Source organism: Lissotriton helveticus, chromosome 7, assembly GCF_964261635.1.
Source record: "Lissotriton helveticus chromosome 7, aLisHel1.1, whole genome shotgun sequence".
NCBI lineage: Eukaryota > Metazoa > Chordata > Amphibia > Caudata > Salamandridae > Lissotriton > Lissotriton helveticus.
The window spans coordinates 1504437315-1504463909 of NC_136068.1; the positions used below are offsets into that span (position 1 = coordinate 1504437315).

At 46.6% G+C, this 26595-nt stretch overlaps 1 protein-coding gene across 5 annotated transcripts in view; it reads right to left on the minus strand.

The window, feature by feature from the left end:
• Positions 1–26595, minus strand: part of SPHK2 (sphingosine kinase 2) — a 298281-nt gene that overhangs the window by 47643 nt on the left and 224043 nt on the right. For all 5 annotated transcript variants that reach the window (XM_078654942.1, XM_078654941.1, XM_078654940.1 and 2 more), the window contains one exon: positions 1144–1259. In XM_078654942.1, coding sequence (XP_078511068.1) covers positions 1144–1259 — 116 coding nt within the window. The remainder of the gene's footprint in view (positions 1–1143; positions 1260–26595) is intronic.

Consider the following 26595-nt stretch of genomic DNA (forward strand, 5'->3'; position numbering starts at 1 on the left):
ATCAGGAACACATCTGCCATACAGACAGTGGACGCAGAAAGGTAGGCCTGAGACTGTGGGGCCCAAAGGGGTGATAGATGGATGTTCGACCCGACGAAGATTATCAAGCTGCAACGGTGTGGAAAAGCACAATTGAGATTCACTGTACCGTTGAAGGCAGGATAGGACCGAAGATTCCTAGTGAACCAAGTTGAACACTGAGGAGAGGCACACATGCAGAACCAGATGGCGGGGAGAAAATAATCTAACCAAGGAGTCGATGCCCATGCGCACTATCACCGAGAGGAGGAGTCACTCTACCCCATGACTCGAAAGACTTCTTTGAAGAAAAACAAGTTGCACAACTCAGAATCCAACACTAGATGGCAAGAGTATGCAGAGCATGTGTATCTACAGCCACACTTGCAATCGAACATATATACATAGATATCTACTAATTGGATGAATATCATGTGGAATGTATAGAGGAAACTTTTAATATGCAGGACAAGAAGCAAGATTGTAGACCAGCAATATTGCGTCAAAGCCATTTAGAAATACTCCTGGCACTGCTAAGTACCAGCATTCAAAGTCCCAGGAAAAATGGTGCCTCTGTCATTCAAAGTACATTGAAGAAAAAATACTGATGGGCCTATTTTGCAGAAAGAAGTTTTGAGCTACCTTTCTTTGGAGAGAACAGAAGTTCACAAGGGGTAGATCAGAGCAGGTCAAAGTTAGAAGCCACGAAGAATCCCGGAGAAGAGCCAGCTGAGTCCTGTCCCTCAAACTAGGATTGGACTTTCATGTTTTTTAAAAATTATAGAAATGCATCTGCGTTTTGCAAACTAACCCCAATATTAGAAATTTAATGAGTAGCATCCGTTGAAAAAGGCACATCTGAAAAGCCTAAGGTGATCTCAGTAGGACATGTATACGTGAAAAAGTGCTTTTTCAAAAGATTTTTTTCCAGAAGTTAGGTTATCATGAAATATAACCCCTACATTATCAAATGCCGTTCATCCAACCTGTGGTGCAATAACACCTTCATCTAAGAAATAATACTATAAAAACCTTCCTTTAAGACGATGGATTGTAAAACATTTGCTTTAAAGAAAACATATGTTCTGATAACTCTGTTTTATTGTTAGACTGGATTTCACTAACCCCCCATTAAAGTTGAGTGCTCCGGCCAAGGCATTTCCAGAACCACATGGCAGGATTCCAACTGGCATCTTTATGGCCTGCTCCCAATCTGGACGCTCCATCAAACCATTAATCACCTATACGAAGAAGAAATAAAACCACAGTTTAGCGCTCTGAAACACAGAACAGAGAAAATGAGTCGAATAAAATCTATAAGAAAACGGAAATGCAATTTAAATGCTGAAGGCTCTTCAGAAATTCATTATGAATGTATGGAGAGGTCGAGCAGCAGCAAGCACTCAACCTATGGTCAAACAACTAAACATCCGTACACCCACAGATGGACAAGGAATGCTTTCCTTTTAATTAAAACACATCTGAAATTATCAACTGGGCTAAAGGCAAGCACTGAACTTATCTGGTATGACGGGATACCATGTTATTTAGACCGCATTTCAAAACATGATGAGTAACTAAACAATTGCTATCAGGTGTGGCGCGCAGGCTAGGGCGACTGACCTCCGGAATCTGGGGATCACGGTTCGATCCCTGGCACCGTCGTCAGATTAGCCCAGCACCATGTGACTCTGGGCAATAGCTTGCTTAATCTTCCCGACGGCCCCCAGTGCCTAGAGACCCTTACGGGTGATTGTGCGCTTTACAAACGTGGATTATTATAATTACTATTATCACATATCACATACGAAAAGGTTTTTTAAATCCATTAATTATACTAAAAGTACTCCCAAACAAATTAAAAATATGATTCACATTATATTTTCAATGAATACATTCAAATTGTATTATACGAGATGGAAGTGGTGAGAATCACAGTCAACCACGGCTGTAGCTCTGCTTAATGGTGGAATACGAGAGAATCAAACCCTAGTCGGAAGGATTCTCTCTATCACTTTCATCCCATTTGACACCATTTGAACGTATACATTGGCAGTGTAATGTGAAACATTTTTTGAACTGTATGGAATTAAGTTTGTTTTTATATAACAAATTGCTTTCTTGCAAATATATTTATCTTTGAGTGTGAAATGTTGTTATAATCATTGTTCAGTTACACAGATTAATCAAATTGGGTGCTTCTGAGATTTTGAAGAATTTGTTAACAAGCATTTACAATGCAATGGTTTCGCCTTTGGAAAAGTTAGAGCTATTGGCATTGTAAATGACAAAATTTGTATTATTTGTTGGTTTTGAAAACAGATAAATAAATGGCATTGTCATTTACATTGCCATTAGCTTAATCTCTTGCAAATGTGAGACCTATTGTACCCTACGGACGAGCTCAGCAGACAGCAATTACTACCACACACACACCCAGAGCCACACACACACACACACACCCACCCACCCAGAGAGAGAGAGACACACACACACACACACACACACACACACACAGCCACACACACCCACACACACAGCCACACACACAGCCACACACACCCAGAGCCACACACACCCAGAGCCACACACACACCCAGAGCCACACACACACCCAGAGCCACACACACACCCAGAGCCAGAGCCACACACACACAGAGCCAGAGCCACACACACACAGAGCCACACACACACACACAGAGCCACACACACACACACAGAGCCACACACACACACACAGAGCCACACACACACCCAGATCCACACACACACACACACACACCCAGAGCCACACACACACACACCCAGAGCCACACACACCCAGAGCCACACACACACACACCCAGAGCCACACACACACCCAGAGCCACACACACACACACACCCACCCAGAGCCACACACACACACCCAGAGCCACACACACACACCCAGAGCCACACACACACACCCAGAGCCACACACACACACCCAGAGCCACACACACACCGAGCCACACACACACACACACACACCCAGAGCCACACACACACACACACCCAGAGCCACACACACACACACCCAGAGCCACACACACATACAGAGCCACACACACACACACACACACACACCTAGAGCCACACACACACACACCCAGAGCCACACACACACACACACACCCAGAGCCACACACACACACACCCAGAGCCACACACACACACACACACACACACACACACCCAGAGCCACACACACACACACACACACACACACCCAGAGCCACACACACACACACCCAGAGCCACACACACCCACCCAGAGCCACACACACCCACCCAGAGCCACACACACCCACCCAGAGCCACACACACCTGTTGCCTTCAAAAAGTTTATCAATAGAAACGGTATTACTCATAAAACCACATCTGTATACTACCCAGCAGGTAATGGAGCGGTGGAAAGGTTCAACAGTGTTGAAAGGAACCATACAACTAGCAAACAACAACGAGTTATGTTGAAAAATGGAGGTAAAGAAAATGATTTGGGCATTCAGAATACAACTAGGGAGAGCACAGGAATCAGCCCATTTGAAATGATGAGAGGAAGAACAGCACTGTCCAAGGATAATGTAGGGTGGCTTAAGACAAGAAGGAAGGCTAATTGGTCTGCAGACGAAGTCAGGAAGAACGTACTAAAAGCACAGAGGGCATACAAAAAACACTTTGATACAAAACACAAATGCAAACTATCCAGGTAGGAGATTTGGTGAGAGTAAAAAGAAGTGGGCACATTGAGAAAGGACAGAACAGGTTCACCAAACCATTTGTTGTGGAAAAATTATTTTGCAATTTAGCCCTCCTCAGCGATGGGAAAGTGTGGCATACATCTGCACTATCTAAATGCGAGAAGAAGAACAGTATAGAAAACGGAAAAGAAGAGGAGTTGGATACGAACAAACCAGTGGAAGAGGGAGATCGTAGGGACTTTGACAGACAAATGAACTTTGATTGGCTGTATGTGTTGGAAGAAGAGAGGGCAGAGAGGAAGTAACAGGAAGACGGGGCCCCTCCAAATCAGGAGCAAATAGAGTACATTGGGGAAAACAGATCTCAGCAGCAGCGAAACCACGGACGCATCCGGGGTAGAAAGTAAAGAATTTTCTGAAGAAGAACTGGAGTCTGGAAGCGGTACCACCACTGCCAAAACCACCACCAGTAGATGCGGACGTACTGTAGCTATGCCAAGCAAGTTCAAAGACTTTGCGTGCGACTAACTATGGGGGGGTGTTACCTCCCACCACTAGTCTATTGTTAACTTCCTTTGGGAAGGAGATGTGTTGAGCTATGTATAACCTATTTCCTATACTGTGTCCCTTGTAGGCTTCCGTTGTCCACCGCGCGTCCCCTGGCCACGTGCTCACCCTGTGACATCAGCTGGAGTTCTAGAATGCCAGCTTATAACCAGTTTGCCAGTTGATATCCTTGAAACCTGACCGGAAGCTGTGACTTTCGCTTCTGCTGGTGTGTTGTACCTGATGACTTAAATAAAATGAAGTTGTAAACCTACCTCTGTCCGGTCATCTTAACAAAGGCAATAACCTTGTTAGCTGTAAAAAAAAAAAAAATATAGGAATAGTTTGGATAGATTTAAAATACATTTGAAGCGATTTCCTAATTAAGTTATTTCAAATTAGGTTTCAAATGTCAAAATACCGACTTTTGATGGATTTCCACAATATCTGTTACTTATCTAGGCTTGAAAAATACTGTTCATGCGGGTAAGATACGGATAGGTGCCACTCAGTTTTGGAGAATGCCGACAAATATCACCTAACTATACGACAAACTGGAAGATTTGCGGGAGTAAAAAACTTACTGCGCATAATGAGCGCAATAGAGTTCCGAATGTTCGCTCTTTGTTAGTGAGCTTCTTAAAACAACACTTTAATAACTGTTTCCATAGGGAGAACAGGTTAACAACACCGTACAGGCGTCTCTTCAGAGCCGTCTCCAACTCGCACTAAATTAATATGTAATCCCCAACACCTGCTGTTCAGTGGTCTTTGCTAAACCACGGCAAGTATGCGGCATTCCAGGGCCCCATCGGGTCACGTGCACAGGGAGGGCTTTCACGTTGCTTCTGTTCATGTAAAGCGCTGTGATACCTCCCGGTCTAGCCAGCGCTATGTAAAACATTTCAAATAAATAAATATCTAACCATGCAGAGTTACACGCAGGCTCTCGAGAAAACGTGAAGGAGTTCCGAGCGGAGGCAGCAGTCAAACGAACACTGCACCCACACCTCTGGCACTGTGCACAATACGCCATGATGGGTTCTGGGAAAGTATATGTGAGGAAACCCGGAGCTGTCGAAACTGGTGAACGTTAGCTTACTCTGGAGCAATATCACTTAACCTGCCATTTCAGTGTAGAAACACCGGATATTACGTTCTGGACCCCGAAATTCTTCACTGCTCCACACTGCAGAACAAAGGACGTACGGTGGTTGGATAGCGCGGTAGCACACCCCCAGTATTATTACCCCTATCAGGACTTGAGACCAATTAAATTCCTAAATTCGCTAAGCTGTGAACACCTGACAACAAACAACGCTCTGAGCAGGGGTGGGATCCCAAAACTTCATGAACAATGTTTTCTCTCAAAATAATGTATATGCACTGTGAGAAAAGTCATCGACTCTGGGCACAGCAGTCACCAAATTAATAAATATCGCTCTTTTACACAAACAAAGTAAAGATGTGCCGCCCAAAGTCAACCAAACCTTCACAATGCTGAAATAAAGGATAAAAACCAGAGGAAGGAAGAAACGGAGCCCGAGATGGTAGTAGACCAGAGGAATGAACAACAAGGCATCAGCGGATTTGTTTTTGCCAGAGCAGCATAACAAACACCTACGGGCACACGGACAGCGGGAGGGGGGGGGGGGGGCAGGAACCCTACATTCGCTAAGCTGTGAACACCTGACAACAAACAACACTCTGAGCAGGGGTGGGATCCCAAAACTTCATGAACAATGTTTTCTCTCAAAATAATGTACATGCACTGTGAGAAAAGTCATCAACTCTGGGCACAGCAGTCACCAAATTAATAAATATCGCTCTTTTCCACAAACAAAGTAAAGATGTGCCGCCCAAAGTCAACCAAACCTTCGCAATGCTGAAATAAAGGATAAAAACCAGAGGAAGGAAGAAACGGAGCCCGAGATGGTAGTAGACCAGAGGAATGAACAACAAGGCATCAGCGGATTTGTTTTTGCCAGAGCAGCATAACAAGCACCTACGGGCACACGGACAGCGGGAGGGGGGCGGGAAGACGACCAGCGGGAGGGGGCAGAACGGGCACACGGACAGTGGGAGGGGGGGCGGGAACGGACAGCGGGACATTGCGCAACCCACCCCTACAAAGGACACTTCCGAAATGGTGGAAAACAAAGCTGTAAAAAAATTAATAAAATAAACACCGCCCACCGCCGCATGACGATCGCAAGGGGGCGGGATGAGTAAAAATGGCCGGAACACCCACGAATCTGCTCCGGCCATGACGGACAGATCTCTGTTCCAATGGCTATCCTCCATTTATGGAGCTAGCCAATGGAACAGAGGGGCGGGACATGAGTACACATCTCTAGACATAAGATTTCGCCCTGCGCGAAAGTCTGCTTGCGCAGCTTTCGGCGAGGCGAAACCTAAAAATGACACCTGGGGGTAGCTGGTGCCATCAGTTGGGAACCGTTACACGGGACTGAATCACATTCCTACTCAATTTGCGATCTTCTAATGTGAAAATCGAGGGTATGAATCAAATAATACGGAATGGAAACTTTAAAACCCAAAGGGAGAACATGCAAATGTAAATTCAAGAAAATATTTAGTACTCTATCAGGATTAATAATCATAAGGTATTAAAGTGTTACTACTTATTCAAAAGTCTGTCTACCAGGACCACAATCTTTTTGTAAACCATCATAAAATGCTGGTAGTTGCTCTGATCAAACGCTGATAATTAACACTATCTACTTCTCCATTTAACTATTTGTATTTGGTGCAAGCACTTCAAAACAAATGTAGCTTTTCTTGTGTATTTTGCCTCTAGAAAGTGCCCAAGAAAGTGCCCAAGACGCATTAACTCTTAAATAGCTTCTTTGCATGAACACATTATTTTACCCTAAGAAAATTAAAAGCATGTATTTGAATATTTAAATAAATGGAATAAGTTTAAAACTAAAACATTCTGTGCAAGAGGTGAATAGGCAAATCCAGTGTGAAAATGAAAGGTCTAGTTGAATTCTCAGAACTAGTGAATAATACGTTTTATTAGCCTACATTGTGGCAAGGACCACAAAGAGTGGCCATCCCAAAATTAAATTACATGCCAGTCACTTTCGGGGGATCTTCACCATGGCTGGCAGTTAATAGCCGTTTCTGGAAAACAGGTTTGACAAACTTTAGGCAGCACTTCTCACATGATGTATGCTCCTTTGCAAATGATATTACACATTCGAAAATAGCAACCATGCAGTTGGCCATGCTTTCCATAGAAAATAACGTTGGCGTCGTTCAACGAATCTGCATGAAATGTTGCACTCATCTAGCTTAGTCTTAGCAGAAATGGAGAGACCGAGGAAAAATCCCCCAAACACTTTCTCCAGCATAAACCTATACTTCACAAAAAGGTGCTTGATCACTAACTCGTCTAGCTCGACCATCTACAAATCAGTTTGCCAATTTTGTGCAGATTGCATCAAAGTCAATAGGTTTGGCTTATGCGATATCTATTTCGTGCATCAATGGTTTCTTAGATGCTGCACAGCAGAGCGGACTACTGCGCAACATAGCTAAAAAGTAAAAAAAAAAAAAATAAAATGTTTTAATAAGCGCTATGTTGTGGCCAGCATTGACTTTAATAGTGCTTTCTTTTCTTTTCCTCTAAGTACCTTCAGGGTCCTGCAGCCAGTGGAAGGACACTGCCTGCAAACAGGAAGCTGCACTTAGTGCATGCTCCACTGCAGGGACCCACACAGCGCACCAGGAGGAAGTAGAGGTGAAAAGGAGGCTCTGGCCAATAGGAAACAAGGAAATGAGGGGGACATCAGAGCCAACTAATAGTAAGAAAGGGGAAGGCTCTAAGCCAGTTTTTTTCTCTTAACAATAGATTTTGTCGACAGCAAATTCTCGTTGTTCAGGCGAAACCTAACCACTGAACGGATTTACATCAACTTGGAATTAAAGTAGATCTTTACTCATAAAGGACTCTTGATGCAAAGCGGTTTAGTTTTTTGAGATTCAGTATTTTACAATGGTGCCAGGAAGGCTATGATGGGTTAAACTTTAGAAAGAACTTCACCAAAAAATTTGCAAGCACAAAATGTACGAGTTCAGTCAATCATATTTATATTTTTATGAAACACGATTGCTTGGTAAATGCCATCTTTACAACCATCTTCGAATTTACCCAAACCTGTGAGTTTCACTCCTGGAAAATAATTTTGGAAAGAGGAAACACGATGGTCTGTTCAAAGCCAGAAAGGTATTTAAATTGGTACCCAAAGGCATGAAGAAAACAAGCATTGGAAATGCAATAGGTCTCGCAGCATTAGAGTTAGTGCTTTTAGAATTGTTTATGGGTTTTTGTGTAAATCTTTAGCATTTTTGTTTCCTGTAGCCAATGCTAAAGAATTAAAAAAAAAGCCATAAACATTTCTAAAAGCTCTAACTCAAATGCTCCGAGACCTATTGCACTGTGTGAGGGTGAGGGGTTGAGGGTGAGTGAGGGTGAGTGAGGGTGAGGGTGGGTGAGGGTGAGTGAGGGTGAGTGAGGGGTTGAGGGTGAGTGAGGGTGAGGGGTTGAGGGTGAGTGAGAGCGAGGGTGAGTGAGGGTGAGTGAGGGTGAGTGAGAGTGAGGGTGAGTGAGGGTGAGAGTGAGTGAGGGTGAGAGTGAGTGAGGGTGAGTGAGGGTGAGGGTGAGGGTGGGTGAGGGTGAGTGAGGGTGAGGGTGAGTGAGGGTGGGTGAGGGTGAGTGAGGGTGAGTGAGGGTGAGTGAGGGTGAGGGGTTGATGTTGAGGGGTTGAGGGTGAGAGGGTGAGTGAGGGGTTGAGGGTGAGTGAGGGTGAGGGTGAGTTAGGGTGAGGGGTTGAGGGTGAGTGAGGGTGAGGGGTTGAGGGTGAGTGAGGATGAGTGAGAGTGAGGGTGAGTGAGGGGTTGAGGGTGAGTGAGGGTGAGTGAGGGTGAGTGAGGGTGAGGGCGAGTGAGGGTGAGTGAGGGTGAGGGTGAGTGAGGGTGAGTGAGGGTGAGGGTGAGTGAGGGGTTGAGTGTGAGTGAGGGTGAGTGAGGGTGAGGGGTTGAGGGTGAGTGAGGGTGAGTGAGGGTGAGTGAGGGTGAGGTTGAGGTGTTGAGGGTGAGTGAGGGTGAGTGAGGGTGAGGGCGAGTGAGGGGGAGTGAGGGTGAGGGCGAGTGAGGGTGAGTGAGGTGTTGAGAGTGAGGGTGAGTGAGGGTGAGGGTGAGGGTGGGTGAGGGCAAGTGAGGGTGAGAGGTGTTGAGGGTGAGTGAGGGTGAGTGAGGGTGAGGGGTTTTGGGTGAGTGAGGGGGAGTAGTTGAGGCTGAGTGAGAGTGAGGGTGAGTGAGGGGTTGAGGGTGAGTGAGTGAGGGTGAGGGGTTGAGGGTGAGTGAGGGTGAGGGTGGGTGAGGGGTTGAGGGTGAGTGAGGATGAGTGAGAGTGAGGGTGAGTGAGGGGTTGAGGGTGAGGGTTTGAGGGTGAGGGTTTGAGGGTGAGGGGTTGAGGGTGAGTGAGGGTGAGTGAGGGTGAGGGGTTGAGGGTGAGTGAGGGTGAGTGAGGGGTTGAGGGTGGGTGAGGGTGAGTGAGGGGTTGAGGGTGAGGGGTTGAGGGTGAGTGAGTGAGGGTGAGGGGTTGAGGGTGAGTGAGGGTGAGGGTGGGGGAGGGGTTGAGGGTGAGTGAGGATGAGTGAGAGTGAGGGTGAGTGAGGGGTTGAGGGTGAGGGGTTGAGGGTGAGTGAGGGTTTGAGGGTGAGGGTTTGAGGGTGAGGGGTTGAGGGTGAGTGCCACAGATCTGAATGTATGTAAAACAACACCCTTCTATTATTTATTGTTATGTATGTAACTGGGCTGCACAAAGAACACATCCGTCTGACTGTGATTGGTAACGGTGGCAAAAAATGAGCCTGGGCTAGCGAGAACAAATTCGAAAACATACCCAGCTGTAAGCCATTAGAGTCTACAACAATTTAACAATTGCTTTCTCTCAGACAACGATCATCATTTCTCATTAGATGAATATGAGGGGCCCCTCCGCTCTATACTGGGAGCTCCCTTGGCCTGGGTCTTACAGGCGAGGGTGACGTGAGAGGATAAACATGAGGGGCCCCTCCGCTCTACAATGTGAGCTCCCTTGGCCGGGGTCTGTGAGGCGAGGGGGAGGGGAGAGGATGAATTTGAGGGGCCCCTCCGCTCTATACTGGGAGCTCCCTTGGCTGGGGTCTGTGGGGCGAGGGGGACGTGAGAGGGTGAACATGCGCAGCGCCTCGATCACCTCTCCTGCATTAACAAAAGCTGCAAGAACGCGTGGAACCGGCTGCTGCAGCCTCCAGTGCTGACAGCACGCTACATAAATAAAGCATTAGCCGGTGAAAGTGAGAAAGGCCATACAAACGACGCGGCTGGAACACAAGCTCCTGAGAAGGCGGGAGATCGGGTTTCACCAGTGGGCCCAACGCGTTCCATGGGAGCTGCAATCAAACGTGGGAAGCATCGAGCCGAAGGGATAATGAACCTGGCAGCACACGAGCTGCGCGGCGACAGCGGCGGCGCTGGGACTCGAGAGGTGGAAAGTACGGGAGCGCCTTCTATTTAATAAACTTGAAATCTAAACTGAGGAATGGTAACGGCTGGTCACCGACGGGACAGCTGGGCCTGCTCAGGATAGGTGTCAGCTGTTTACTCGAAGCCGGGAACACTCCGACATATATAATAAACAAAGGGACAAAATCATTATCCGACAAGAAAGATGTGTCCGTTCTTAAAGTCGCCAAAGCATAACACCATTAATATTCTCACCGGAAGAGGTCGGGGTATCGAGCAATACTGCTGCTTGCTACCGCTAACATTTTGTTTGCTTTCTAGCGGCAGGCAGGCAGGGGAGGAGAGGAGGAGGGGGGAGGAGAGTAGGGGAGGACAAACGACGCGGCTGGAACACAAGCTCCTGAGAAGGCGGGAGATCGGGTTTCACCAGTGGGCCCAACGCGTTCCATGGGAGCTGCAATCAAACGTGGGAAGCATCGAGCCGAAGGGATAATGAACCTGGCAGCACACGAGCTGCGCGGCGACAGCGGCGGCGCTGGGACTCGAGAGGTGGAAAGTACGGGAGCGCCTTCTATTTAATAAACTTGAAATCTAAACTGAGGAATGGTAACGGCTGGTCACCGACGGGACAGCTGGGCCTGCTCAGGATAGGTGTCAGCTGTTTACTCGAAGCCGGGAACACTCCGACATATATAATAAACAAAGGGACAAAATCATTATCCGACAAGAAAGATGTGTCCGTTCTTAAAGTCGCCAAAGCATAACACCATTAATATTCTCACCGGAAGAGGTCGGGGTATCGAGCAATACTGCTGCTTGCTACCGCTAACATTTTGTTTGCTTTCTAGCGGCAGGCAGGCAGGGGAGGAGAGGAGGAGGGGGGAGGAGAGTAGGGGAGGACAAACGACGCGGCTGGAACACAAGCTCCTGAGAAGGCGGGAGATCGGGTTTCACCAGTGGGCCCAACGCGTTCCATGGGAGCTGCAATCAAACGTGGGAAGCATCGAGCCGAAGGGATAATGAACCTGGCAGCACACGAGCTGCGCGGCGACAGCGGCGGCGCTGGGACTCGAGAGGTGGAAAGTACGGGAGCGCCTTCTATTTAATAAACTTGAAATCTAAACTGAGGAATGGTAACGGCTGGTCACCGACGGGACAGCTGGGCCTGCTCAGGATAGGTGTCAGCTGTTTACTCGAAGCCGGGAACACTCCGACATATATAATAAACAAAGGGACAAAATCATTATCCGACAAGAAAGATGTGTCCGTTCTTAAAGTCGCCAAAGCATAACACCATTAATATTCTCACCGGAAGAGGTCGGGGTATCGAGCAATACTGCTGCTTGCTACCGCTAACATTTTGTTTGCTTTCTAGCGGCAGGCAGGCAGGGGAGGAGAGGAGGAGGGGGGAGGAGAGTAGGGGAGGCACGGCCTAGCGGCCGTGCAATCAAGTAGTGAGGGGGCGGAGCTGGGGGAGGCTGTGGAAGAGAGTAGGCAAGGCGACACGGCGGGAGGGGGCGGAGCGGGTAAACAAAGACGGACATGCACGCGCCCGTGACTTTTAAGGTCAATGCGCATGCGCATAAGCTTAATGCGCATGCGCATTGACCTTAAAAGTCACGGGCACTGCAAGGAATCGCCACGATTCCTTGCAGTGTGGATAAAGAGTGGATAACTCGCAATACTCTCGCCTTGCTCGATGCGCATGCGCATCGACAGGCGAGACCTAAAAAAACAGCATGTAGCCACAATTTTGAATTTGGGAATGAGCGCCGTTTTCCAAAATTGGGGAGTTTCAATGAATTTGTGAATGTCACAAGGTGAATACACATATAGAGCAGCACTGTAAGCAAGTATGAAGGAGAGACAGGGAGAATGGACGAGTAGAAGAAAACAGGCACTGTGGTATACAACAAGAAAAGAGTTTCATTTAGAACAAGTAAATACATTTTTAAAAAACGAAAAAACAATTGTGGACTTTAAATAAGGAGGTTCAAGAAATTCCCAAACTCAAAAACAAAAAAGGTGTTTAAGTCATCAGATCGGATGTTAGGCAAAGCATGGCCATAGGCAAGACTCTTCGTCCGCACTAGGAGGCATAGGCAAGTGGCACAGGGCGTGCCAGCAGGGCAAGTCCTGCTTGCCAGCAGCATCTATGTGTGGTATGCAGGTAAAGACGCTAGATAGACCAGTAGTAAATATTTCTAATTAGCCCGGTGATGAGTCACTATCTCTGGGCGGCCAGTAGGGCTGAGCGAGAGTCAGTTCAGAGTTAAACATATGGTAGGCCAGTGCCCTAGTAGATGCACAAAATTTGGAAGGCAGCGAGTCACAAAACAACCTGTGCCACAAAAAGAAGAGTATGGAATGGTCAGAGTCAATAACATTAACTTGATGACTTGAAGAGGTCTTTAGGGCTAGACTTAGTCAATCACCTGTCTTGCCATTGGTGACTGAATATTGGTGGGGCTGAGGGCGAGTCTGTCAGATAAGGGGTGAGAGTGCGTGCAACTATGGGACTATAGGTGTGCAAGGTTACCCGCATGCTAGGTCAAGGATTCTGCATTTCTACTAGGGCTTAGATACAGACATTTGCACTTAAAATAAGGGGCCCCTAAAGGCTAGATAAGCTTGAGTGACGCTAGTTACAGGTCAGGTCCGTATAAATGTAAGATGCAGAGTCGGGGCAAGGTCGTTCAAATGGAAGAGGAATACCTCAGAGAAGAGTATAAGGTATCAAGCCAGAATGTGACAATCTGTGCATCCGGGGTGAAAAAGTGTTACTCATGAAACTGCTGAGCGTGATCAAAGTGACTCTCAGTGCACTGACCAGTAGTATGCATCTATATACGTGCATCTTCTTGTCCCAGTCAGTCTTGAAATTATCTTGAAGTACTGTAATCTTTACCATTAGATGCTGCCCTTATATCCCCCAAAATGACCACCTCTAACGACTTTCTTGTCACAGACTTAATGGAAGTAAAAGCCTTGTGACAAAACACAACATGAACTCTTGAAAATGCAGTGAATGCTATACAAAAGGTTTCTATGAAAGAAGTGATCCTTGTGTTTCGCGCCAAAAACTAAAATTTTGCCACAGAGGTTGAGTCTGTTCTTAGATACAGCATATATGAAATACAGCAAACAAAACAAGATGAGGGACGGAGTGCTGACATTTTTCAACCACCCATCCCTAATCAAGAGATCTGGGTTTTATCAATCGTTCTTTTGCTCACCATGCCACTCAAGTTTGGACCCCGCCATATGCAAATCAGTCTGGACCCTGATCCTCATGGGAACAGTCCAGCCTGAACTGCCAGGCCAGGTCCTCTCTGGACCAGAAACCAGTATCCTGGGACCGGGCAACCTTGAATCTAGTGGCACAGCGAGCAAGGAACCCACGTCTGGGCATACCTTTGGCCACTTATGGAGAACACAGAAAACACAACAATGCAAAGACGTGAGTCCCTAACTCACTGTGCCACTGAATGCAAGCTAGCCTGGCTGATGAGTGGTGAAACACCGAAAGCGGTCCCAGGATGCTTGCTTCCGGCCCAGGAAGGATCTGGCTTGGCAGTTCGGGCTGGACTGTTCCCATGAGGATCTGGGTGAAGAATGATTTGCATATATTTGAGACCCTCCCGGGTGAGTAGTGCGCTATACAAATGGCATGATTGATTGATTGAGCATACCTTCACAAAATACACAGGTCACATAGGGAGGTGAGACCTCAGATTTAGTGAAAAAACAGCTGTCCATATTTCTTTAAAATACTCATCTACAAAATGCTTGAAGTCACATTTTTAAAAGAAAGCATTTATATAAATGCCTTATCAGACTAATTAACCTATTATACATTTACTTTCTTCTGATGAATGATATTGTCTCTGGCTTAAGTACACAGTAACGGAACCTGTGGATGCCACATAAAAATAACGCCCGGAAGAAACCTAGAGAAATAGGAGCACATTACTCAACATATGAAGACTATTCGTGAAGTTCTTTATGACACAAAGTCACCTGAAAGCACTGAGGTACAGGGGATGGACAGGAGAGATGACAAGATTAGGGAATTAGTAAGGAGACTTGCAAGTGGAGTCGTTTCTCCAAAACATTCTCAAAAAGAAGCTACAGAGCAATGTGGCAGTAAGCGCCTGACCTGCAGCAAAGGAGGTATCAATGTGGTGTGGTGAAGACAGGAGGAGGAAGGAGGTAGCTGTCAGGGAATGGGCGTGAGGCAGGACAGTGATGAGGGGAGAATGGAGAGCTGTACAATCAAGATAACATTTTCTGGTTTACCAATTAACCAAACACGAGAATCAAATAGGCTAAATGCACCTGCGAGCTGTAGACTAGATAAAAATCCACACACTCAAAACCACGAAGTTGGATGAAATAATTAACTCACTCATTCAAAAACTAAGAATGAACCTGGAACAACATACTCACTAACAATATGCTCCATGTATAAAATGGGATAGCGTTACCTAGACCGAAACAGACTACCTAAAAAATAAAGAAATTGAGATCAAAAAGCAACTACTACCCCCCTTTCTTTATTTCTTTCCTTCTTTTTCTTCCCTTCCTTCTTAAACAGGAAATTGCACTTTTCGAAGTATAGGCTTAGAAGATTCAAATTGGTTACCAGCACATACTTCTTAATATAGTCCTAATTTTGTTATTTCAATTCTTGATATGGTTTATACTTGAACTTTGTTTGTACATTGTATACTGATGTTTTACTTGGTATTTCATCTCAATAAAGCATTCTAAACTACTTAAATCCTGAAGCCTATTCTGATCTATTACCAGTGAGCAATATAAGGCCAAAATAGGATTCCACAGCTTGTTCCCAAGAATGAGATTCTATGTCGATGACATCCATAGGGATACCACTAGACCAGGTTGACATCTAAGCCATTGACACGCTATAGAATGGTGCGGTTGGGGACCGAAAAATTGCTCTCATAATAATGTGTTAGGCTTAAACACTTACCAGAGTCAGTTGAACCATACAGATAGTCTATGTGTTCACCCTCGTCTGCGTCTCTTTTTGCAAGGTTTGGTTTGGTTTGCGTCGGATCCTACCATCGAATTTGATTGACAAACTAATAAGAGCTTACACTACTCAATTTCCTGGTAATCTGTTGGAATTCTTACTAGCTTTATGATATCCCCTTCAGCACATTTGCAATGCTTGGCGGTGCTCAGGAATATTTGGATCTTCATTTCCAATCTTCTATTGTGCTTAAAGCACTCTGTAAGGGTTGGTGCTCATTTTCAAATGATGACTGAAAGGTTTTCTTAGGTAGTGTTCTCTTCTTTCACAGATCCATACCAAATTTATTGCAAACAAAAGTGCATAACAGCTCCCAATATTTTAAAAATCGAAGTATGGAAAGAAATGTGTGTATACTGATTTTATGGTTAGTTTATTATGAATTAAACAAATTTGCTTTCCTAATGTTAATTTGCTCTTCATTGTTGGAATGTGTAGTTTAACAATTTAGTAGCGACCAATTACCTTTAGAAGATAACGTATTGTGAAATTTGCCCCTCATTTAAAGTAACAATCTGTTATTACCATATCAAAAGGTGGCATTAGTATTATTAGGGACGGGAATATATGCTGCATGCTAAGTGGGCATATCCACCTACCCTGAGAGCCCAACTTCGTGAGTATCTGGCATCCTGACTTATGTTGGCCCTAGCATCACGCTGTTGTAAAAATGAGTGCATAAGCCGTGGCCTGTCCTTGACTATGCGAAGTCCTGGAACTGTCCCATGACCTGGAGAGGCATATCAAGAATGCCCTCAAGGAACACAGTCTAACTGTTCCTGTTCTGGGTGTAGCACATAAAGCAGTGGTGGCATCATACCGTAGGTTGGCATGGTTTGAGATTGATAATTGACCAGACCCTTTTTATCTGTGCCAATAAGTGTGCTCTAAAGAGACGGCTTTAGTAAAATCCTGCTATTATGTCAATGCCCAGAACCCTGCAATGACATGCCACATGTATGCAGAGTACTGAAGTTAATGGGATCCATTTTGGGTGACCCTGGTTTAGCATGCCACAAGATGGTGGACTTAATATACTTCCATTGCCTGGGAAAGCTTTTTATCTTCTTTCCTGTGGCTGGGTGGTGGAGAACCAGACACTGAAGTAATTAGTATGGACACAGGGATACCTTTTGACATTCCTTAAAGAAATCTGTTAGCAAGGGGTTGCTGATTAGTTTTTCCTGAGCACTGCCATCTGGCTAATGGAAGAGGTGAGGGGTGGGAATGCAGTTCAAGTCTAAGATGCCGATGGCTACAGCAGCCATGTGTATAAGCCTCAAACTTCATTGTGCTTATGTTTTGGGGACTTCACTTTGCAGACAGTCTCTGGGATACCTGCTCTGAGTAGCATCACTCTACACCAAGGCTGTGTATGGAGAGAACCATGAGAAGGACAGTTGAAGAAAAAGAAAAAAAACACGCCACATTGATTCTGAGGGGTGAGACAGTGAATCCACATCCTCAATTTAGGAAATGTGTATGAGTGGAACACAAACGATCACACTGGTTCCAGGTCAGACCAAGGAAGGGCAGGCTCCGCAAAGTAGTCGAAGAACTGCTATTTGACCAGAGCAAGGTTCTGCCTAACAGTCAGTTTCTCAGAGGTATTAAGCTCCACATTCTGCTGGAGAAGCAGCTGAGGGTTTGCCTGGTGCATAGAAGCCTGCCTTACCGGAAGGAGTCACCTGACCCTGTAGGAGCAGAGCCTGTGTACAAGGAGAAGCCCACCGTGGCCCTGGACAGAGGAACACCCTGATAAAGCAGATTGCCAGAGAGTGAAGCCAAGAGTGGCCCGTGCTGCATAGGGTCTCCGGTCTTTCGCAAGGTTTCTGGTGGGAACCATGAAAAGACTACCTGAATGTAACGGCCCAGTCTGGGTTGTGACTGCAGTGGTGATCTTGTTGTTACGGTCAGAGATGCTACTGCCATGCTGATTCGTCTGCCTGGTAAGGCCCTTGGTGATTGTATAGGCCCTCTTGGAGCCTCTATATGCTTCAGTGTCAGGCAACAGCCCAAGCGAGCTGCATCCATCTCGCTGGGTGGATGGGGCCACAGCGGCTGAAACAGCAAATGTGTAGAAGCGACTGGGCCCATATAAGAACTCAAATAAATTCAGGCGGAGCATGAGAAGAGGCACGCTGCACCTTTCCTCCTTGTTGGCTTTCAAGAACTGCCTCCAAGTACTGCATATCTCTGCCTGAGGGAGGGAGACTAAGCCACCAGACCGACACTAGCTGATCAAGACAGACTCATGGACCAACTTGGTGCTAACTACACAACCAGGGGTAGGAACATGTGACTCACATGAACAGTTTTCTCATTTGACTTATAGGGTGCCATAATCTGCATCAGTGATTAATTCATGCTTCCATAATTGGTGGGGATAGGGTAGTAGCTAATCAAGTGTCAACTGGGTTGGGAGAAGTGCACAGTGGGTTAAAAGCCGGTACAGCGCCACATGACCGAATTGTGACGAGGCTTGTTGCCCTTACTGAATACTAGATTGAACTGTGCAGTGTTTAGGACTGCTGTGGGATTAAATAGTTCTTTTTTACTAAAAAGGCTAGCACTGTACTGGACATTGCGTTACTGTGTTGATTGACTTGAGTTAGGAGCTCATGTTCCCATGCTACCTCCCAGAACTACATAGATATGGTCCCCTTGCTTGCTGTGCCATATGATCCAAGCTATACTGCACACAAAAAATTTTCCCTTCTAGAGGGGTCCACACCTGTAAGTTTGAGATAAATTATTCCTATGAGGAGAAGGGTCAGTACTGATTCACATATGGTGGGCATCTGTCTGGATTGGCACACTGGGCAAAAAACAATGGGATGCAATGCTACCCTGAGCAATCAGTAGGTAGACTATTTGCTAGCATTGTTCCCATCATCTCGTGTGTGTTTAATACATCCCTGAAAAGCTTGTGAATACTCGCCTTCACTATCCTGAGAGTAAAGAGCAGAAAGAGTTCTCCCAGGCCGCGTTTGCAGAGCCATATTAGGACGAACCAATGGCAAACAATGTTGGGACCCAGTAGGTCCTTCGCCCATCAAACATGTTCTGACAAGTACCATCTGGGGACCTGTGTCATATTTGCTGGTTAGTTACCTATCAACTGCGGAATGTTTGAAAAACCAGATTCATATCATTTTTTTGTCTCCTTTGGGAATGCAGCGGTAAGAACGAAAGGGAAATCCGTTTCTACGATTTTCTTGGGGAGTAACAGCGGTCATTTTAGAGGTTGCAGATACTATATGGTACCCTGGTAAGGTTAGGGGTCTGATGGAAACAATGCACCACAGAATCAGTAATTGAGTTAGTCGGGTTCAACTAATTTCCAATCTTGAAGGTCAGAGCACGGGATTATGCGCTCTCCCATCTTACTCCCTTTTTGTGTTGTCACCCCCATTACTTGCGACTTTTATTGCACCCTGCAAAATTGGTCACTGCTATTTAGTGCCCCAAGAATATGCTCTGACCCCTAGAAATTGGTATATCCCCAAGTGGTGCATTTAACTTTCTTAGAAGGGAATAGCATATATTGCAGAAATGACACGTATGGGATTGAGAGTTATTTATCACTTGTAGACTGCAGCACTTATTGTGCCATCGACTTGTGATACAAGGATAACATGGCTTCAAGCCAACCAGTAGCCTGGCTGATGGAGTTTATATCTGCAGTCCAACATCTCAACATGTCAAAATAACCCTTTAGACAGGGGAAACTTTCCTTATAAAAAACAATAACTCACCCCTATTTAGGCCTCCAAGCTCAATAGAGACGGTACATGGTAGTTAAAAAGTGGGACATGTAGAAATTCAAAGTAATTATGTTCCTGCAGTGACAAGCCCCCCAAAAAGCTGTTTTTACTGTGAAAGGCCCTTGCTATCCTATGAAAAAACTAGAGTACAGATAAAATATTAATTAAGTATTCTGTTTTGGGACAAGCTAGAAAAATAATTCACCCACTCTCCCACAGAGGCTAATTTACATTAGCTGTACAGAAGCTGCCAATCAAGTGCTTGACCTTAATGAGGGGTGAAAAATGACCCCAGAACAGGGATAATAGCTTAAGAGGGGGAGGTGTTTTCGACCCCTGGCAGGAAGTCCAGGTGGGGTGGTGTTGGACCCGGTCCTTTGGGCAGGTTCACCCCGAGACTTTTTGCTTTTTCCTAGCCTGTTTCTGGAACCTGGGTTGGTGATTTTAGGCCTCTGCGCACTTTTTCACTGTGGCACAGTGTAAAGTGCGTGTGCTCTCTGTGTATGTGTGGTGAGTGACCTGCCCTCCCATAGGAATGAATGGGGAATATGTATGCCCATGGTAGTTCCTGATGTGTGGGGAGTGCAGGGTCGAGTTTGATATGTGTGAACTCGTGAGAATGAATGCTGCGTAATGGTGTATGCAGCATGGTTGTGTCTAGTCTAGAAGCGCCACTTTTAGAAGTTGGCATATTTGTGTAGTGAGTCTGCTGGCACGTGATTGGCTGGTGAACCTGGCCCAGGAATGCCTGGGCCTGCTTGTGGATTGACTGTCTGGTCTGAGGGTGACAGGCGTTGCAGAGCCCCCGGAGGGAGGGGGTCGGAGTCAGCCCGTAGATGAAAGGGCACATCTGCTGTCAGGGAAGCGGGAGGAGATAGCGTCTGATGGTGCAGGGCTGTGTCTGCCTGACCACCCTGCTGGCTCCCCCTCCTGCTGGCCCACTGTCACCTCTGACCTGAGGCTGACAGGAGAGGGAAACCAGAAACACCCAGGGCTCAGGGCCCGCTTACACAAAGACTTCAAAGGGCTTCAAAGACTTTTCTGTGTATAAGAAGGGGCTGTGTCCCCTTCCAAAATGCTCTTGTTCCTGCTCTTGTTGCTGACTTGAATCTACCAGGGGCGGGCACTGCCCAGCCCCTGGATGCCAGGAGGACTTCTGGGGGACCCCCTCAGTCTTGCTTGGGCTGATGGGGGGGACTTGGCTTTGCCCCCCTGGGAAGCTCTGGGACCGTTGCAGCATGGAGAAGCTGCATTTTCCTGTGGAGAGCGCTGGAGTGATGTTTCTAGCGCCTGGAGGCGCTGGGCTTCCCCCCCGAGCGCCTGGGAGCGCTCTGCCTGTTGTTCTAGCGCTAGGAGCGCTGTGGATTGTGCTCTAGCCCTAAAGAGCGCTTTATTTTTGTTCTAGCGCTGGAAGCGCTGTATTTGGATTCTTAGCGCTGATAGCGCTTTATTTGTACTTCTGGGCTTGAGGGCGCGTGTTCTTGCCCTTTAGCGCTGTGGAGCGCTTTATCTTGCCCAAGCGCTTAGTAGCGCTTTGTTTTTCATGGTTCTTGGAGGCCGGTGCCCACCCGGCATTGCCCGTATTTAGTTAAGTATTTACGAGTGCCCACCTCGATTTGCCGCGGAGAAAACAACCACGAAGGGGCCGCGACCGGATTGGCTGAGACCCGAGGAGAGCCGTGCTCTGATTGGTCCTTTGAAGGGGGCCTGGTCCAGGAGCCGCGCTGTGGTTGGCTGGCTCCTGGAAGCGGCTTGAGGTCGTGTGAAGGCACCCGGGAGATGGCGGCCGGTGCGGGGCTCCCCTCGCTGTGGGAGAGCCCCGCAGGCACCAGCCAGCCGTGAGGAGAGCGGAGGGGGCGCGGGGCACATTGTCGGTGTCCGCCCCCGCCGCCAGTGAAGCTGCCCGGGTGAGGAGAAGCGGAGAAGAGGCATCGCCTGCGGAGGCGGGGCTCCCATGGTCTGGAGGGAGCCCCGAGAGACGGTGGAGCCATGCGGTGGGGGCGCGGGGCACATTGCCGGTGCCCGCCCCAGTCCAGGCCGCCGGCCGGCTAAGAGGAGAGCCCCGCTGACCAGAGATCCGGTGAGTGAAGGGCTGCGGGGGGGAAGCTCCGTGCGGTGCCGGTCGAGGCCCTGAGTAAGGGCGGCCCCGAATGGCAGTGGGTCGCCCCACCGTGGTTACAGAGCCCGCGAGGGGCTCTTGAGGGTCCGCATTGCTGTATGGTGGTGCCGCTTCGAGGCACTGAGTAAGGGCGGCCCCGAATGGCAGTGGGTCGCCCCACCGTGGTTACAGAGCCTGTGTGGCTCCAACATGAGGGGGCATTGTCTGCAGAGCCTGTGTGGCTCCCACATGTGGGGCATGTGATGCCCAGAGCCTGCGTGGCTCCAACGTTTGGTCATTTCTAGTTAGCGGGGGCGTCGGGGCACATTGTCGGTGCCCGCCCCCTCCTGCCTGCGAGGAATTTGCTTTTAGAGCCTGTGTGGCTCCAACGGTTGTCTTCAGAGCCTGTGGGGCTCCGGCGTGGGCGCAGTTTGCGCCTGAGGGTCAGTGAGGACCCTGTCGCAGTATGAAGTTCCCAGCTGCCCAGCAATTAGTGGGCAGCTGCACCGTTTAGGTTTTGTGTGATTCCCAGGTGCCCAGCAAGTAGTGGGCACCTGCTACGTTTAGGCTTATGCTGAGACTGGTGCTGCATGGCAGCGCGCCCTGACATTGAGACTCAGGGCATCTTTGCCCCTACAAGGCCAGTTGGCCTAGGGACTGCCACATGTGGTGGTTTATGTAAGGCTGTGCGCAATTGTATGGTTTTTATTCCTGCACCTCTGAATGTTTTTAGACATCATGTGACTTTTGCGCTACTCTATTGTTATGACTCCTCTGAATGTATATTTATGCATCATGGGTAATGTGTTCTTTCTTAGACCCCTAAATGCTGTGTGATACTTAGGTGGTTTTCCTTTACTACTCCTCTGAATGTATATTTATGCACCATGGGTAATGTGTTCTTGCTTAGACCCCTAAATGCTGTGTGATACTTAGGTGGTTGTTCTTTTTAGTACAGGTGGTCCTGGTCCCCTGCGTGACAGTCTCCTAAGGGTTTAGGGTTGCGTAGGTGGTACTCACCTGTCCCCAGTAGTTACTGGATGTGATCTATAACTGTTACTTTGTGTTACAGTGATTTTATACACTTTTATTCTAAGTTCTATAAGTACTATTTCTATTTCTAAAAGTGCTGATTATGACAGTGGCCCATGTGGCCCTGTCTTGTAAATAATCCCTTGTGAATATTGCTGTGCCAGTTGGCACCATGTACATATGTGATTTCTATCTGATGTGATTTTTACAATACAAAAGTTATTTTAATATAACCTTGTGTGGAGTTCCTTTTGTGGTGTGCCTAGTATGTTGTTGCTGTTGTGCGCTGGCGCAAATGCTTTACACATCGCCTCCGAGTTTAGCCTAGACTGCTCGTGCCAAGCTACCTAGAGGGTGAGCAGGGGTTATCTTGGCGTGTGACTTCCTTGCCCTGACTAGAATGGTGGTTTCTGCCTAGCTTTGGCGTCAGCCTTAGCCTACCAGAAATAGGCAGTTCTAACAGGTGGGCTCAGGAGCTTAATTACCTTCAAAGGCACCTGCTTTGTCACAAGTAAATGTCAGATGACACCCGGACCACAGAGGAGGGGATAACTCATTACCCTGGCCACACCTCTTGGTGGGTACACAGGCTATGCACAGGGGGAGAAAGATTTCCTCATCTTCGATTTTAAGAGTGGGGTAAACTGTGGGACTGTTTGAAGTAGGGCTCACAGGAACCTAAAAGAGGGTAGGTTTGCGTATAGGAACATTTACTCCATTGGTCAGAGAAGAGCCACGAGTCATCCCCACCCACCAGCTGGTGCTAGGCATAAATGTGGCTCCCAAAGCACCATCCTCAGAACACTCTGGGCCTATGGAAGACCAGAAAGACTGAACCTGCTGTTTGAGACCTATGAGTAGAGTAGAAGGGCTGGATCTGCAGCCACTTGTTCCGTGGACAAAGACAAGCACGGGCAAAGCCAATAGGGCTAGCCTTTGAGACCTACTGGATTGCCAATAGTACGTAGCTATGCTGCAGAGCATACTCAATGATATTCAACATGGCTAAATTAAACAAACAAAAATTGTGCATCAGGAAGCATCATGTTGTAGTCTGTAACTGAAGCGTTATGATGTCAAAAGTGTCACTGATTTCTGTAGAAATGAGAGCCAGTTGTGATCATAAAGGAGTGTGGGGCTACCTTGCACATTGTTAGTTATTCAATCTGTAAGAGCACTTTTATATAGACATTCTCCACCAACTGAAATTTGTTTGCTCACTATTTAGCCACTTTTACGTTCAATATAAAAACATTATAAATCCTACATCAACATTTGACTGATTCCAGTTTAGGGACTGGGGCTGTTAAGACCTAAAAATATTATGGTTCACAAGAAAGGCATAGGAGGCTGGCATGTTACCATATTAAACACACACTAGAAAAGGGACAAGAGGTACTACCTTTCTAATCTCACAAACTGAAAAGGAAGAGAAGAATTCAATACACAATTCCTCTTTGGGACACCCTCAATGATTTTAAAATTGTCCTCACCCACTAGATAGTGGCAGGCTTCATCATAGGGTGTGCTACTACACTCTTGCGAAGACAAACACTTACTTAAAACGTATTATTTCCGCAGTAAATACCCCTCAAAAGAAAGGTATCCTCTAAGCACAAAAAGCCTTGCCAGTATCTAGTGGGTAGGGCAATTTTAAAATCATTGAGAGTTTCCATGAGAGGTCTTTTGTGTATTGAATTCTCCTCTTCCTTTACTGTTTGTATGACTGGATGATAACATATTATACAGATATTGCGCAACCAAGACTACAATTTCCATCATGCCTCCTGGACTGGCAGGGAAGATATGGAAGTAGAGCACTAAGCTGTGAGAGACAAGTGAGATTCCAAAAGTATCAGGCTTCCTACGGTGAGAAGCTTATGTTTGATTTGCCATCTGCTGTCTCAAACAGAGTTTCAATCTGTAGGGTGTGGTCAAAGCAAGAAGGTATCCAGTGAGTGATATCCATGGACGTCATTAAGTGGATGCTAAAGTTGCAGATGTGACCCCTGGCTTGTATCCTGCAAACCTTGGCACTGCCTTTGCGACCTCTGGTCTCATAGGTAGCAAAATCAGTGCCAATACAACAGAGCCATTATTCACCCTCATTTTCTCCCCATTTTATTTTGATACTATTAGCTAATAATAGCCTTTTAGTGCAATTAAAAAATGCAGCATTTGGAGGTTAAACAAGACCTCCCGTTGCAAACGACGAGTAAAAAATGTTTTAATGTATGGTGTGTGTATTCAACTGTGTGTGTGTGCATTTGTCAGCATGTGTCTAAGTGTGCTGTATGTGTTTGTGAGTGAAAGTCAGTAAGAGTTGGTGACAGGTGAGTTGGTGACAGGTATTAAGCAGGAGTGAGTGAGATTCAGTGATGAGTGAGAATGAATAAGAATAAAAGAGATGGAATGTGCCGCAAAATGAGTGAATCAGAGATTGAGAATGAGTGGCAATAAGAGGGTGTGCACATGAGCCAGAAAGCCTGCATGAATTAGAGTTGGAGTGAGTGAGTTAGTGTGAATGAAGGAGAAAGAAAGAATGAGAGTGTGGAAAAAGGTGAGAGTGGATGAGAATGAAGGGGTGAGGGTGATTGCGAAGGAGTACCAGTAAGAAAGATTGAGTCAGAGTAACCATGAGTGAGAGTAAATATTAGTGAGTAAGAGCAAGGCAGAGATAGTGAGAATGAATGAATGAGGGTTAGTGCATTGCAGCGTTGCGATTGGTCAAGGGAGCCTCAGCCTGGGTGCTTTCTGTTCTGGCCGGCGTGACGAGGAGGAACCCGCCAGGAGGCAAGTTAAACTGTAATTATTTAACCCCTTCCCGGCTCCCCTCGATCTGGGACGCCACCACCACTGTTCATTGTTATAGCACACCATGAAAAACCAGCATATCAGTAAGTACCCTTTCACAGCCAACGGCTTGTTATCAAATTTATTTGAAAATTGAGTTTTTAAATACCCTAAATGACTCCGTTTTTAGGTCTCGCCTGAGCCAGCGCATGCACTGATCTGCGAGACTTTAAGGGATTTTGAATTCTAAACACATGCTCTTCATGTGCTTTTTACCCCAACTTGCAATTGGCTTGTGCATGTGTCTTTTCTAAAAACTCAGCACGCAATTGGTGCAAGGTGGGATTGTCCTGCCTTGTTTGTTGGATGGCCTATGGTCCTCAGGAGCAAGCTTCAACCTTATCTGTCTCCAATTATCACGTTGGAGGTAATTGCAAACAGATGGTGCTTGCTTTTTTTCCGACTGTTTTTGTAACTAAGAAAGGTTTGCTTTTAGCTGCACAGAAGACCAACATGCAACTTTGGAATGTGTTTATACTTATTTAAACATTGAATGAGGATTGGTTTTGGAAGGAAGAAGGTTTTGCTAATTAACTGTTAGCTGGCAGAAGACCAACGAGCGAACTCTGGGATGTGTTTATTTTTTATTTAACCTTTTAAGGAGCCCCTAGTTTTCTGTTATCGACTAACTGCTTGTGGAACGAAGAAAGCTTTGCTATTTATCTGTTAGCTGTGCAGAAGACGGGCGAACTCTGGGATGTGTTTATTTTTTATTTAAATGAGGCGGATTTAAAAAACTGTCGAAGTTTTTATCTTTTCAGATAGAAGCGGCTCAAGTGTGCATGCTTCACCTTCCATTTGACGGAGAAGTTGTGTTTGTTGATTAATTATGAGGACTGGCCTTCTTAAAGTACTTGAAAATAGAGATAAAACGTGTCTTTTAAGACAAACTCGAGTGCTGGCAGCTGTACTATGTCCTATATGCTTCTGGGAGCAGCGCGCCACCGAACGCTGCACCTA